The 15,718-nt window shown below is 41.8% G+C and overlaps 2 protein-coding genes across 2 annotated transcripts in view; one reads left to right on the top strand and one right to left on the bottom strand.

Annotated features, from left to right (window-relative positions):
* Window positions 1–4,341, bottom strand: part of myo10 (myosin X) — a 273,035-nt gene extending 268,694 nt beyond the window's left edge. The window contains 1 exon segment of the mRNA XM_070436603.1: window positions 3,928–4,341. Coding sequence (XP_070292704.1) covers window positions 3,928–3,948 — 21 coding nt within the window. The 5' untranslated portion in view covers window positions 3,949–4,341.
* basp1 (brain abundant, membrane attached signal protein 1) overlaps window positions 1–15,718 on the top strand; it is a 131,787-nt gene that overhangs the window by 53,063 nt on the left and 63,006 nt on the right. The window lies entirely within an intron of this gene.

Raw genomic sequence — 15,718 nt, 5'->3', positions numbered from 1 at the left:
CAGCAGTTCAAATAAACACAAGCCCATTCAACTGACAGTGCTGATAGACATTGAACCGTCTGACTCTGCTGTGTCAAGACCGACTGGCCACTGGATAAGGTTGTAGGCTACTAAAAATGGGCCATGGGAGTCTACAGGAAAACCTACTTGTGAATGTTATCTTACCAATCTATGGAAACGTACAATAAAATGGCCAGTGGTGAGTGCCGTCTATCACCACTAAATGAATGAGCACTCAACCTTGAAGCCAGTCAGTGTTTTGACTTTTGAATATCATGACCGAAAAGGATATATCTATATGTATCTACCTTTGGGAAATAAGCTAATCTACATTCTCTGCACAACCTTTACTGGTTGGAAGCGAGTTTGTTTCCTTGTCAAATGCCCTTTTCCTTAAAGACTGGGGGCTTTGTTTCAGGCAGAGATTAACTGAGAGATATAAAGGCAGGCAGGCCGATATTTGAGACTACTCTGTGTGAGCCTGCCTACTTCTGGCAATGAGAAATATTCATTGTTTTTCAGAATTTCTAGATCCTTGGCGATCGTCCTGTTGTCATGCAACAAGGATATCAACTAACTGTTGCCTCTACTTGTTTGCCTACTTTGGTTGGTTATGGTAATGATCATGCCTTTTCTACCTGAGGGGGAAATGGGTTTTGAAATTATATTCAGCCACATTCAGCCACACCCACGCCAATAAACAAACACATCATACGTAATGATAGATAGGTGAAGTCAACTTTCCCAACTGTCAGTGGTGGTGCAATAACCGCTTGGGGCAAAGTGATATTCAGGTGTGACTCAAACATCAACACTTTTTCAGGTGGAGCTTATACCTGCATCATCAAAAAGGAGTGGTGTTCTTTTCATCATACAGGTATCACAAATCAACTGTCATTGTGGACCAGGAAGAGTAGATGATGCATTTGCAGTGGCTAATGGGGATCCTAATAAATACCAAAAATGTATGTACACTGTGGTTTCGACACAGTATTTCCCTGACTCACACAGCAAATTAGCCAGTGTTTTTCAATGTACCCTTCCCCATTTTTTCGTGTTGATTCCGGTATTAAATTAACTCTTTAAGTGTTAAATTAACACTCATTAGTTAAAAAGAACATCAGTTTTGCTGTTAATAACCAGTGTTAAACCGAAACCACACCATCATTATCATATTTCCCAGCATGTTCTATTGCAGGATGTTCATTAGAATTGTTTGTTTCAATATCTATGTTTTTGCATGTACATTGATTGATTAATTAATCATATGCTACTCAAATATAAATAACATACATTTTTCAAAACTAATTCAATCTGTTACTTGGAAATGTTTTTTCCAGATTAAATGGTTTAGGTAGTCTCATATCTTATCATTTTCAACCTGGCAGTCATTCTAAATGTAGGCTGCGGGTGAATAAAAATGTTGGATATCCCCACTCTGGCTGGATTCCAATAGGAATTACACATTACTTTGCAAGCCATCATAATGTGACTCGCATCCCTGAAAACCATGAGTTTCAGGCCACTGTATTTGTGTAAAACTAGGCCCTCAAAATAATGCCTCATCAAATACTTAATTTAACTTAATTTTAATTATAACATATTCACTTAGGATCTCACTTGTTGAAGGCCACCAGGCTGAACATGGATGCAGGTTACCATCAAGGATCTCTTTGTACTTTGCTCCGTTCATCTTTGCCTCAATCCTGACTAGTCTCCCAGTCCATGCCGCTGAAAAACATCCACACAGCATGATGCCGCCACTACCACCATGCTTCACCATAGGGATGGTGCCAGGTTTCCTCCAGAACGTGACGCTTGGCATTCAGGCCAAAGAGTTTGATCTTGGTTTCATCAGACCAGAAAATCTTGTTTTTTCATGGCCTGAGAGTCTTCAGGTGCCTTTCGGCAAACTCATAGCGGGCTGTCATGTGCCTTTTACTGAGGAGTGGCTTCCGTCTGGCCACTCTACCATAAAGGCCTGATTGGTGGAGTGCTGCAGAGATGGTTGTCCTTCTGGAAGGTTCTCTGATCTCCACCGAGGAACTCTAGAGCTCTGTCAGAGTGACCATTGGGTTCTTGGTCACCTCCCTGACCAAGGCCCTTCTCTCCCGATTGCTCAGTTTGGCCTGGCGGCCAGCTCTAGGAAGAGTCTTGGTGGTTCCAAACTTCTTCCATTTAATAATGATGGAGGCCACTGTGTTCTTGGGAAACTTCAACGCTGCCGAATATTTTTGGTACCCTTCACCCAGATCTGTGCCTCGACAGAATTCTGTCTCAGAGCTCTACAGACAATTCCTTTGACCTCTTGGCTTGGTTTTTCTGACAACTGTGAGACCTTATATAGACAGGTATGTGCCTTTGCAAATCATGTCCAATTAATTTAAATTTACCACAGGTGGACTCCAATGAAGTTGTAGAAACATCTCAAGGATGATCAATGGAAACAGGATGCACCTGAGCTCAATTTCGAGTCTCATAGCAAAGGGTCTGAAAACTTACGTAAATAAGGTATTTGTTTTTTGTTTTTAATACATTTGCAAACATTTCTAAAAACCTGTTTTTGCTTTGTCTTTATGGGGTATTGTGTGTAGATTGCTGAGGATTTTTTTAATTTTTTTATCCGTTTCAGAATAAGGCTGTAACGTAACCAAAAATAATGTAAAGTCAAGGGGTCTGAATAATTTACAAAGGCACTGTATTATCATTCACAATGGATGAAGAAAAATGACTGAGAAGGAATCTCAAATCAGACATCCCCAAATGGGTACTGTGTGCTCAGTTGCACATGCTCCGTCAACATTAAGAGGACAGAGAAACAAGACACATGCTGATTGCGCACAAACAAAACGCAATGAACAAATTGACCAAACTTGTAAATGGTATGAAATAAATCAAAACTTGTTTTTCATAAGTGTAGCAGGTTGTGAACTCTCCAAATAACGTTTCCACACCGAGAAAGCGAACGGTTAAAGTGCAACACACCCCTCCCCTTCTTCTTGTCTCAACATTTCAAATGATACTCAAGACACAGTTTTTTTTCACACATGCATTGCTAATCATCTCAATAATCAGCTAGGCCTATTGCCACACGCGTTGTGTAGACACTGGACCAATGTTGAATTGAACACCATCAGTGTTGATTTAACACTGGTTAATTTTGTATGCAGGTTAAACTTACAAGCATTTTGTGTTTTATCCCATGTTTTATACCATTTAATATCTCAGGTTTTTATGAAGAGGATCAATATAAAGCATTAAGCTAATAGCAAATGTGGGATAACAATATTTAAAATATTGAAAGGTATAAAGCATTATCAGTTCTTTAACGAACATGATTAAACTGTAATAACAAGCCTTTACAGTAGCAGACGTAGTAACGAGGATCATAGTGTTTGGGTTTTCTATAGGCTATAAATATGCATGCCTATTGTCAAATCAACAAGAGTTAATTGTCGGCTAATTACAGTTTCCCTTTACTCAAGTGGTGTAGGTTGAATCCATATTCTATTGCTTCTATTATTAGCTTTCGCAGGATGTCTTCTAGGAGGAAACGTGAAAAAACGAAGGTACGGAAATGCCAGAGTTCTACTTGGAAAAGGTCCAAACCCTGTTTTATCCAGAAGCATTTGACACACAGCCTAAATCTATGAGCTAGCGTTACGACCCACTGTCTGATGAACTCTCACATTATTGCATTATAAGGAACGATGTTACAGAAATAAGAAAAATTGCTCTTCGTTCGTATTCCTTAGCGCGCATAAGTAAGTATTTTTCCTATAGGTTACATGGCATCAACTTTCAGCCCCCCCCAAAAATAATTAAAGTTGTTTCCCATCACTTTCTTGAAATATAATTCCTACTACAGACTTGTTTAACCAACAACGATGCGTTTTTATTACAACAAAGTTTTAATAGCCAACTTACCTCGGTGAAAAAATTATCCATCGTCCTTAAATTAATCCACAAGGATCTCTGTGTGCTAATCGCGCAGGCAAAACATGTGTTTTGATGTACAGGGCAAATGCATCTTCTTTAGTCCATGATCAGAAATACATCTCTTCCAATAGTTCTCGGGACAGGGAAAAAAGGAATCAATTCTCCTGCAACTTCTGCCTTTGTTTCATAGATTACATTTCCAGCAAAATCAGCATTTGTTATTTAAAATAAAATAAAATTCAGTCTTCCGATATTGGAGAAAAACGGGACTTGCTGCGCGATAAAACTCAGTATGGAGGGAGATAAAATGCTGTTCACCTGGACACTTTGTCTGCCGGACATTTACATTGGTAAATAGTCCAACTTGCTTAAGTAAAGTATTTGTGGCGACTGGCGAGCAAAGTTTGGAGTGACTCCATCCGTAGATACTGTAGCTCCACCCAGCACTGGTTTGAATGGTAAAGTAAATCTCACCCCAGGATTGCCTCTCTTCCCCCGCCTGCCGTCCAAAGTAGCCTAACGTTTGAAACCTGACTGCGGACTGCCGCTGCGGAGATTTTCAAATAGTGTAAAATAGTGTGAAAAAGTAACAGTCTATGTCAATTGAGTTTTTCTATATAAGTAGGCAATAGGCATATGCACATGGATTCCATCGCGTGTAATCAAATAATGGAGTGTGCAGCTCACAATCATCTTATGAAACGGAAACTGACATAGGCCTATCGCACTGGGCACACACTGGTTGAGTGACTATTGTTTCCACGTCTTTTCAATGACATTATGTTGTATCAACATAAAATAGACATTGAATTGAAGTCTGCCCAGTAGGACTTTGCAATATAGTGCAATTGCAGACCACAATTTGGGGCGTTTCTTGATGTGGGCTTTTTTTGATATCAGGAAACGCCCATTGATGCCTGCCATTGGACAGTCCATTGATATCTGCCAATGATGAGTTCCTGCACTGTCCCACTCAGTTTATATCAAGAAGCCATTTCCTGGATTTCAGATGTCAAAAAAGCACGTTTTAAAGGAATGCTTTAGATATGATTAGAATTGCATTTCTTCTGGCAAAGTGAGAGGCTAATAATTCTGGTTCCGTTCAGCTATCCTCAGCCAGAAACCTCACAATCTTAACCCGGTCAAGTTTGGTTTCTGTGCAAACCTTAGACACTGTAGAAGGCAACTAAACATGTTTCATCATTCCATGTTACATTTTGTCTACAGAACATGTCAATTAGCCCATGAAGATCAGACATCATTACGCACCAATGGACGAGCAGCATTCACTTGATTGATAGTGTCTTGGTCCAATGACCTCCTATCGTTTTGAAACATAGCTAGGTAGATAGCCAATGAGCTGGGATTTCCAGATATACAGTGCCAGTCAAAAGTTTGTACATGCCTACACATTCTAAGTTTATTTTATTTTATACATTGTAAAATAATAGTGAAGACTTTAAAACTATGAAATAACACATATGGAATCATGTAGTAACCAACGACTGTCAAAATATATTTTATATTCAAGATTCTTCAAAGTAGCCACCCTTTGCCTTGATGACAGCTTTGCACAATGTTGGCATTCTCTCAACAGGCTTCATGAGGTAGTCACTTGCAATGCGTTTCAATTAACATGTGTGCCTTGGTAAAAGTACATTTCTTTCCTTCTTAATGCATTTGAGCCAATCAGTTGTGTTGTGACAAGGTAAGGGTGGTATACAGAAGATAGCTCTATTGGGTAAAAGACCAAGACCATATTATGGCAAGAACAGCTCAAATAATTTAAGAGAAACGACAGTCCATCATTACTTTAAGACATGAAGGTCAGTCAATTTCGGAAGTGCAGTCGCAAAAACCATCAAGCGCTATGCTGAAACTGGCTCTCATGAGGACCGCCACAGGAAAGGAAGACCCAGAGTTATCTCTGCTGCAGAGGATATGTTCATTAGAGTTAACTGCACCTCAGATTGCTGCCCAAATAAATGCTTCACAAAGTTCAAGTAACAGACATCTCAACATCAACTGTTCAGAAGAGACTGCGTGAATCAGGATTTCATGTTCAAATTGCTGCAAAGAAACCACTACTAAAGGACACCAATAAGAAAAAGCGACTTGCTTGGGCCAAGAAACATGAGCATTGGACATTCGACCGGTGGAAATCAGTTTTTTGGTCTGATGAGTCCAAATTTGAGATTTTTGGTTCTAACCGCCGTGTCTTTGTGAGACACAGAGTAGGTGAACAGATGATCTCCGCATGTGTGGTTTTCACCGTGAAGCATGGAGGAGGAGGTATGATGGTGTGGGAGTGCTTTTCTGGTGACATTGTCTGTGATTTATTTAGAATTCAAGGCACACTACCAGCATTGCTACCACAGCATTCTGCAGCGATACACCATCCCATCTGGTTTGCGCTTAGTGGGACTATCATTTGTTTTTCAACAGGACAATGACCCAACACACCTCCAGGCTGTGTAAGGGCTATTTGACCAATAAGGAGAGAGAGTGATGACCTGCATCAGATGACCTGGCCTCCACAATCACCCGACCTCAACCCAATTGAGATGGTTTGGGATGAGTTGGACCGCAACGTGAAGGAAAAGCAGCCAACAAGTACTCAGCATATGTGGGAACTCCTTCAAGACTGTTGGAAAAGCATTCCTCATGAAGCTGGTTGAGAGAATGCCAAGAGTGTGCAAAGCTGTCATCAAGGCAAAGGGTGACTACTTTGAAGAATCTAAAATATACATGTATAGAAAACAGTAAAATTAAGAGAAACCCTTGAATGAGTAGCTGTGCCCAAACTTTTGACTGGTACTGTATATATACTGTATCTGGTTTACGATTTAGAAATGAAAGCACTTTATGTATCTAGTTTGCCTGACAATTCAATCTGAATTCTTCCGCTGCTCTATGTTCGCTACATACTTCAGTCTGAGACTGACATAATTGAAGTAGTTTGTGGTGATGTCAAAATGAGGGGTGTTGTACAAAAGTCATCAGCGATTGGATCATTTCTAACCAATTAGAGAATCAAAGGCAATGACCAATTTTCAAAACGCTGCGTGTGTTCTGGCTTTGGCTCAACCCATAGGTTTCTGGGACCAATCAGAGCGGTTAGAATGTGTTTGCGTTCTGGGTACTCAGATTCAGACTCATTGCAGAGAAGAAACTAAAGTCTGTGGGTGTGGTGTAGCGTTTGGCTGGAGCAAGGAGTTTGGTTAGCCAGGCAAGTATCTAGTCCCCCCATTTGAAGGTTGCAAAAGATTGTTGTGTGTAAAACCAGTCTATGAATGCCAAATAATACAGTCAGTCCACCCTCAAAACACTAGTTTACTATTGTTAGATTATGCAATAGCCTATCATCTATAACTATATACAGGAAACAAAAATATAAATGCAACATGTAAAGTATCGGTCTTATGTTTTATGAGCTGAAAGATCCCAGAAATTTTCCATATGCACAAAAAGCTTATTTCTCTCACATTTTGTGCACAAAATTTGTTTACGTCCCTGTTAGTGAGCGTTTCTCCTTTGCCAAGATAATCCATCCACCTGACAGGAGTGGCATATCAATAACTGATTAAACAGCATGATCATTACACAGGTGCACCTTGTGCTGGGGATAATAAAAGTAAACTTTAAAATGTGCAGTTTTGTCACACAACACAATGCCAAAGATGTCTTAAGTTTTGAGGGAGTGTGTAATTGATATGCTGACTGAAAGAATGTTCACCAGAGCTGTTGCCAGTGAATTGAATGTTCATTTCTCTAACATAGCCGCCTCCAGCGTCGTTTTAGAGAATTTGGCAGTACATCCAACCAGCCTCACAACCGCAGGTCCAGGTTGCGAGCCCAACTGTTTTCCATTCTGAGTATTGACAACCCAGACAGTCTTTTCTGAGACATTGTGCATTATATGTCCATTGCGCTGCTTACAATTTAAAATGAGTCTTGAATTATGCATGCCAAGCACCAGAGATAAGGGACTGTTGATATTGTAACCACAACTCAAATGCTGGTTTACCAGTATGATCAAAATTCTTTTGTTTGAGCCCAAAAGAACTGTTGTCCGCTAAAGATGATCATCTGTTTGCATCTACCAATTTATTGGCTGTCCAGTTTCCAGACGACCTGTCCCAGAACTTCCTATACAGTTCGTCTCTTTCCGTAATGTGGTGAGGTTGCCAAATAAGGAGAATGCGAGAGGCTCAATTAAAGATGTTGCATAACTGCTGTATTTGCACCACTCCCTTCTGCCCAGTTTCCCTGATGTTGCTACGACAATCAAGCTGTTTTTAACCTTCCCTGTAACTGTCGCTTCTGCGGAGAGATCGTTTTCTACACTAAAACTCATAAAGAACTACCAAAGGAGCATTAGGTTTTTGGTCTGCTACGTTTTGAACATCTGAGTAAGCACCACTTATTGTACTGGCCCCATAGCCTGACCACGGCATTTGTTCACCGATATCCCCTTGCTTTCAATCAGTTAAATTATTATTTTTTTCAAGGCCTGAGGCACTTTGATCTGTCACATTCTTGAATCCCAAGAAACAAATACTTAGCTTCCTAGTACATATGGAAATGAAATCGTTTTTTCGAATGACTTTTTTTGAGGGTTACTGTCAACAATTATTTATTAACAACAACAAAAATAGACATTGATGAAAGTCGCATTGGCCCCCAGAGCTCATGCCCCCTCCCCCTTATCCTATGAACGACTACATTCACTTTTCATTTTGTGATGTGAAAATGAAGATTCTTTACATATAGGATATTCCAAATGTTGCTCTGTATATCTGTTTGGACTTGGCTTCAAGGGGAATCATGTTACAGCAGGGCTCTCCAACCCTGTTCCCTCAGAGCTACCGTCCTGTAGATTTTCACGCCAACTTTAATCTAGCCCACATGGTAATTAGCTGGTTGATAAGCTGAATCAGGTTAGTTACAACTGGTGTTGGAGCGAAAACCTACAGGACGTTAGCTCTCCAGGGACAGGGTTGGAGAGCCATGTGTTACAGACTACAGTTAACAATGGACAATTTTACTTGGTTTCATGGCATGGTATGAATCGCCATCTATTGGCCAATCAGAATACTAACAATGAAATGCATCGAATACGTTTTTTTGTTCATAGTGCATGGCATACATTTTTATGCTAATTATTGGTCTATCAATTTGATGTATTTATTTTTCAGAAAATAACTGTTTTTTTATTCTCTTTCAAAACAGTGATACAAATACAACACTTAAACACGTTGAATATACATTCTTTAGTCAGAATCAGAATCACCTTTATTCGGCAAGAACATTTACATATAGCCGGAATTTGACTTGGTGAAATGGTGCAGAGAGCAATAGACAAAATATAAAGACACAATAAATAAAGACAGAGGAATTTACACATAGTCTACATACAGTATATGCACATAGGTACAGAAAATATAGAACAATTACACATCATAGGAGACTATGAGCAAATTTATAGTGGAGGATATACAATTTACATTGGAAATATATCTACTGTATATCAATAGCTAAGATTCAAAATATCAATATGCAGTGTTTGAACAAAAACATAATTATGGGTAGCAGTTTATTTTAAGGTGCAAAAGTATACAGTGCCTTCAGAAAGTATTCACACCCCTTTATTTTTTTCTCACATTATTGCGTTACAGCCTGAATTGAAAACAGATTAAATTGAGATTTTGTGTCACTGGCCTACACACAATGGGGAATAAAAAGAAACGGAATAGAACTAAGCACAGGCAAAATCCTAGAGGACAATCTCGTTCAGTTTGCTTTCCAACAGACACGGAGAGACAAATTCACCTTTCAGCAGGATAATAACATAAAACACAAGGCCAAATATACACTGGAGTTGCTTAACAAGACAACATTAAATGTTCCTGAGTGGCCTAGTTACTGTTTTGACATAAATCGGCTTGAAAATCTATGGCAAGATGTCTAACAACCAACGACAGAGCTTGAAGAATTTAACAATTATGAGCAAATATTGTACAATCCAGGTGTGCAAAGTCCTTAGAGACTTATCCAGAAAGACTCGGTGATTCTAACATGCATTGTCTCAGGGGTGTGAATACTTCTGTAAATTAGATATTTCTGTATTTCATTCTCAATAAATTTGCAAACATTTCTAAAAACATGTTTTCACTTTGTCATTATGGCACATTGTTTGTAGATGGGTAAAAAAAAAAGTAATCCATCTTGAATTCAGGCTGTAACACAACAACATGTGGAATAATTTATGGGGTGTGAATACTTTCTGAAGGCACTGTAGCTAACAAGGCCTTTAGCATGTCCTATTAGCCATATATTAGGCCTGAATTAAGGTGTCGATGAGGTGTCGACTATTCGCACACCCCGTACAAACACATTTAAAACATACAAATCAACAAAAGCAAACTTTCCCTCATTGAAACTCAGGCAAATAAATACAAAGTAAAAAATGTAGCATCATTGTCCAAATACATATGGAGAGCATTGTAAACATGCAGCAAGTCCTAATACATTGCGGTCATTCTAATTTCAAATCAAATCAAATGTATTTATATAGCCCTTCTTACATCAGCTGATATCTCAAAGTGCTATACAGAAACCCAGCCAAAAACCCCAAACAGCAAGCAATGCAGGTGTAGAAGCACGGTGGCTAGGAAAAACTCCCTAGAAAGGCCAAAACCTAGGAAGAAACCTAGAGAGGAACCAGTCCTCTTCTGGCTGTGCCGGGTGGAGATTATAACAGAACATGGCCAAGATGTTCAAATGTTCATAAATGACCAGCATGGTCAAATAATAATAATCACAGTAGTTGTCGAGGGTGCAGCAAGTCAGCACCTCAGGAGTAAATGTCAGTTGGCTTTTCATAGCTGATCATTAAGAGTATCTCTACCGCTCCTGTTGTCTCTAGAGAGTTGAAAACAGCAGGTCTGGGACAGGTAGCACGTCCGGTGAACAGGTCAGGGTTCCATAACCGCAGGCAGAACAGTTGAAACTGAAGCAGCAGTTTCAACCATGTCATGTCATTCAAGAGCCAGTAGATATAGATTATGATTTTAACCAGAATTTCTTATCTATTAGCTCATCTGTCTTGATTGGGCTCTGAGCGCCGACCTCAGATTATTGCATGATTTGCTTTTTCCGCTTTTTCCTTCAAGTGCAGTTTCAAAAATATATCCGCCATATTGTGCAGTCAACAGAAGTCAGAAATAACATTATAAATATTCACTTACATTTGATGATCTTCATCAGAATGCACTCCCAGGAATCCCAGTTCCACAATAAATGTTTTATTTGTTCGGTAATGTCCATCATTTATGTCCAAATAGCTACTTTTGTTCGCGCGTTTGGTAAACAAATTCAAAGTCACGAAGCGCGTTCACTAAAAGCTGACGAAATGTCAAAAAGTTCCGTTACAGTCAGTAGAAACATGTCAAACGATGTATTGAATCAATCTTTAGGATGTTTTTAACATAAATCTTCAATAATGTTCCAACCGGAGAATTCCTTTGACTTCAGAAATGCGATAGAACAGAGCTGCTCTCACTTGAACGCACATGGTCAGCGCATGTTCGGCTCATGGTAGACCTTACTCAATCCCCTCTCATTCGGCCCCACTTCACAGTAGAAGCATCAGACAAGGTTATAAAGACTGTTGACATCTAGTGGAAGCCTTAAGAAGTGCAAAATGACCCCTATCCCACTGTGTATTCGATAGGCGATGAGTTGAAAAACTACTAACCTCAGATTTCCCACTTCCTGGTTGGATTTTTTGTCAGGTTTTTGCCTGCCATATAATTTCTGTTTTACCTACATACATCATTTAAACAGTTTTAGAAACTTCGGAGGTCTTTCTATCCAAATATACTAATAATATGCATATATTAAAAACTGGGACTGAGGAGCAGGCAGTTTACTCTGGGCACCTCTGGGCACCAAGCTACTCAATACTGCCCCGCAGCCATAAGAAGTTAACTGTAAGCTTAGGTTACTATACAGATCTAAGAATTGTTTTACTGTATCCATTAGAAAGACCTTAGTAACCCAACTGCTGCTTCCTGGACTATGGTAACATCATCTATCAAAACACATCCAAGACCCAGCGGTGGCCCCACCATTAGGGCACTCCACTCGTCATTGGAATAGTAAAACTATTTTTGTAAAAAACATATAGTTATTATATAATTAATGGATTATGTTTTAAATGCTCATAAAAGTGTGGAAAATGTGTAAATGTTCATGTTTCAAAGATATGTTGTTAAAAACAAGCTGTTTAGTTAGTTACTACTCTGCCCCTCAGTGACTGCCAGGCAGCTCCGCTCCATGGGCCATTGGATTGCTTTGCCAGCTATTTGCTATTACTTCCTCCACACACTTCCTCCACACTCCACTTACTTCCTCCACACATGAGACTAGATCAGGTACAGATGGCATTTGTAAAAAAAAAAAAAGAAAAAAGAAAACACTAATATATCTTGATTACATACTGTAAGTATTCAACCCTCTGAGTCAATACATGTTAGAATCACCTTTGGCAGCGATTACAGTTGTAAGTCTTTCTGGGCAAGTCTCTAAGAGCTTTGCATACCTGGAATGTACAATATTTGTACATTATTCTTTTTAGAATTCTTCATGCTCTGCCAAAACTGTAACTAGGCCACTCAGGAACATTCAACGTCTTCTTGGTAATCAACTCCAGTGTATATTTGGCCTTGTGTTTTAAGTTATTATTTGTAGGTTTCCTTTGGTTTTATTCTGTACAGGCTTCATTCTTTTCACTCTGTCATTTAGGTTAGTATTGTGGAGTAACTACAATGTTGTTGATTCATCCTCAGTTTTCTCCAATCACATCCATTAAAAACTGTTTTAAAGTCATCATTGGCCTCAGGGTGAAATCCCTGAGCGGTTTCCTTCCTCCCTGGCAACTGAGGTAGGAAGGATGCCTGTATATTTGTAGTCACTGGGTGCATTGATACAACAGCCAAATTATACTTAATAGCTTCACCATGCTCAAAGGTATATTCAATATGTATATATATTTTTTTACCAATCTAGCTACCAATAGGTGCCCTTCTTTGAGAAGGATTGGAAAACCTTCCTGGTCTTTGTGGTTGAATCAGTGTTTGAAATTCACTGCTCGACTGCAGGACCTTACAGATAATTCCATGTGCATAATTGCATGAGTACAGAAATGAAATGAAAATCATGTTAAACCCTATTATTGCACACAGTCTGTCCATGCAACTTATGATGTGACTCATGAACTTATTTAGGCTTGCAATAACAAAGGGGTTGAATAATTATTGACTCAAGACATTTCAGCTTTTCATTTTTAATTAATTTGTAATTGTGTAGCGACCCGCACAGACAGCGGTGTGTTATGTGTTAGGCTATTATTGTGTTGTGTTGTACTTACCAGTGTTCACGGGGTCCGACATGCCAATCAACCTGCTATCTGCCAATCACGGGAATGCCTGAATGTTCTGATGCCGGGCATCCTGGTGGTTGGCGGAGTGGCGTGGAGGGGGGTTGGGCAAGGGGATGGAGCATTGGAAGTTAAGACCAGGTTTAGCCATTGTTCTTTCTCTTACATCTGGTCTTCATACGAGAAGGTCACGGTTGGCTTGTGGGGTATCTTTCATTTATTTGGCGTGGGCTATGGCCAAACAGTAGCCTGTGTAAAGTTGGGTTAATAAACCGTCAATTCGTAAACTCAAACCTCTGTCTGGACAATTGTTCCTTCATGATCTAGTCAGGTCATTACATTGGTGTCAGAAGTAAAAACGTTGATAAAAGTTAGCCAGCTAGCTAGCTGACTTCTGTGGCTAGCTACCGTAGGTGAGAACGGGGGTTGAAAATGCTTCGAGGGAATCCGAAAGGTGGAGGTAGGGGACGATTATGGCCAAGGAGGTGCGTGTGCTTGGACGTCGGAGGATCTGGCTGAGGAGATCGCCAGGGCGTCGGAGCCCAGAGGCCGCTTGAGGGAGGACGTTAGAGTGATGGCGGCTGAAGCGGGCACGAGGAATCTGGGGCTCAGGATGTAAACAAACATGGCGGCGCCCAGTTCCCGGCTGCGTCCGTATCTGTTAAGACCCCGAAGTATTCCGGTAAGGCGGATTGGGAAGCTTTTCATGCTCAGTTTGAACTGTTAGCTCATTTTAGGGGATGTTCGGATGAAGATAGGGCACTGCAGTTGGCTTTATGCCTCACGGATGATGCTCTGGCCTGCTTGATATTGATTAGCCCCGAGGACAGACGTGATTATGGTGCTTTAGTGGGAGCACTGAGGAGGCGCTATGGACAGTGTGTACAGCCCGGGCTACTGCGCTCCGAACTGAGTAATAGACGCAGGCAGCCTGGAGAGCCTCTACGGGTGCTAGCTAATGAGAGCCTCTCTCGGCGGGCATATGCTCACATGCCCCCCTCCGTGCAGAGCGAGCTAGCACGGGACCAGTTCATACAGGCGCTCTCTCCTACGGAGCTGCGCATACAGACCCAGCTGGCTCATCCTGAGTCATTGCAGATAGCCTTGGAGATGGCTTTGGAGAGGGAGATAGTGTGGGCTGGGGCTTCAGCTGGGGCTTTGGTGGGGGTGCTGGGAGACAGACCCTCTGTGCGAGCTGGGGGGCAGAGCAGCCCGGAGCCGGAAAAGCCTGCATGGGTGGCTGAAATGACAGATCTCATTCGTGCTGTGTCGCTACAGGCGGCACGAAACACACGCCCTGGTCCCAGGGTCTGCTGGGGTTGTGGCCAGCCAGGCCATCTGCGCCAGGATTGCCCCATGTCCCCCAGAGCTCAGGGAAACGGCTCGGGGTCCGCATAGACCGGGTAGTGCGGACCCCTGGCTTTCTATCCCAACCACCATCTTCTTCAGGAGGAGCCCACCGGCACAGACGGGGAAGCAAGGCTCCACTTCCCCCAGAAGCAGACGAGGGCATGCGGATGGAGCCTGTTGTTGTGGTGGGCCGGACCTGTGTTGGGGACTTTTGTCATGTCCCTGTCACTGTGGAGGGGGTGCCCTGCTCTGCCCTGGTGAACACTGGGTCCACAGTAACCCTGGTGAGGCCAGATATTGTGCCAGGTTGGACTCAGTGTGAGCCCACAACTGTGCAGCTCCGCACAGTCACAGGTGAGCTGGCACCCATGAAAGGGAAGGGAATAATGACTCTGACAGTAGGGGGCAGGACTGTGCTTCATCCTGTGTGGGTGGCGGCTGTGCAGGACCCTTGTATACTGGGGTTAGACTATCTTAGGATCACAGGTTGCCAGTTAGACCTAAATGGGTGCACACTGAGCTTCCAGGGAGGGCCGGAAGTCACCATGGCCCCCCCCTAATGTCACATTCACTCAACCCAACAAACCCTTTACTCCAACAGTTAAAGCAGCAGAGACTCATGGCTGCCCCCCCTCCCCCACATCTGTGTGTGACTTTTCCCCAGTCTCCCTGTTACATTCCCCCAGCCACCTCCACAACACAGCCCTCTGTGAGCCCGGGCCGCGCCCCCCCAGCCCAGCTTCCCCAGATGGGAGAGGAGAGGACACTGTCTGCAGTAAGGGAGATATGGTGTAGGAACTGTGTTGGTCTTGACCCCGAGCAGCAGGAACGGTTGTGGCTGTTGCTGTTTGAATTCAGAGATAGCTTTGCACTGAGTGAGGAAGAGGTGGGTCAGACTCATCTGGTACAGCATGAGATCGACACAGGTGATGCTCGACCCATCAAGATGCGTCCCCGCTGTATCCCGCTGGCACGCCTGGAGGCGGC

The sequence above is a fragment of the Salvelinus sp. IW2-2015 genome, linkage group LG32, assembly GCF_002910315.2.
Source record: "Salvelinus sp. IW2-2015 linkage group LG32, ASM291031v2, whole genome shotgun sequence".
NCBI classification, from domain to species: Eukaryota; Metazoa; Chordata; class Actinopteri; order Salmoniformes; family Salmonidae; genus Salvelinus; species Salvelinus sp. IW2-2015.
The sequence above is the reverse complement of the archived record's forward strand: the minus strand, read 5'-3'. Positions and strand labels throughout refer to the sequence as shown.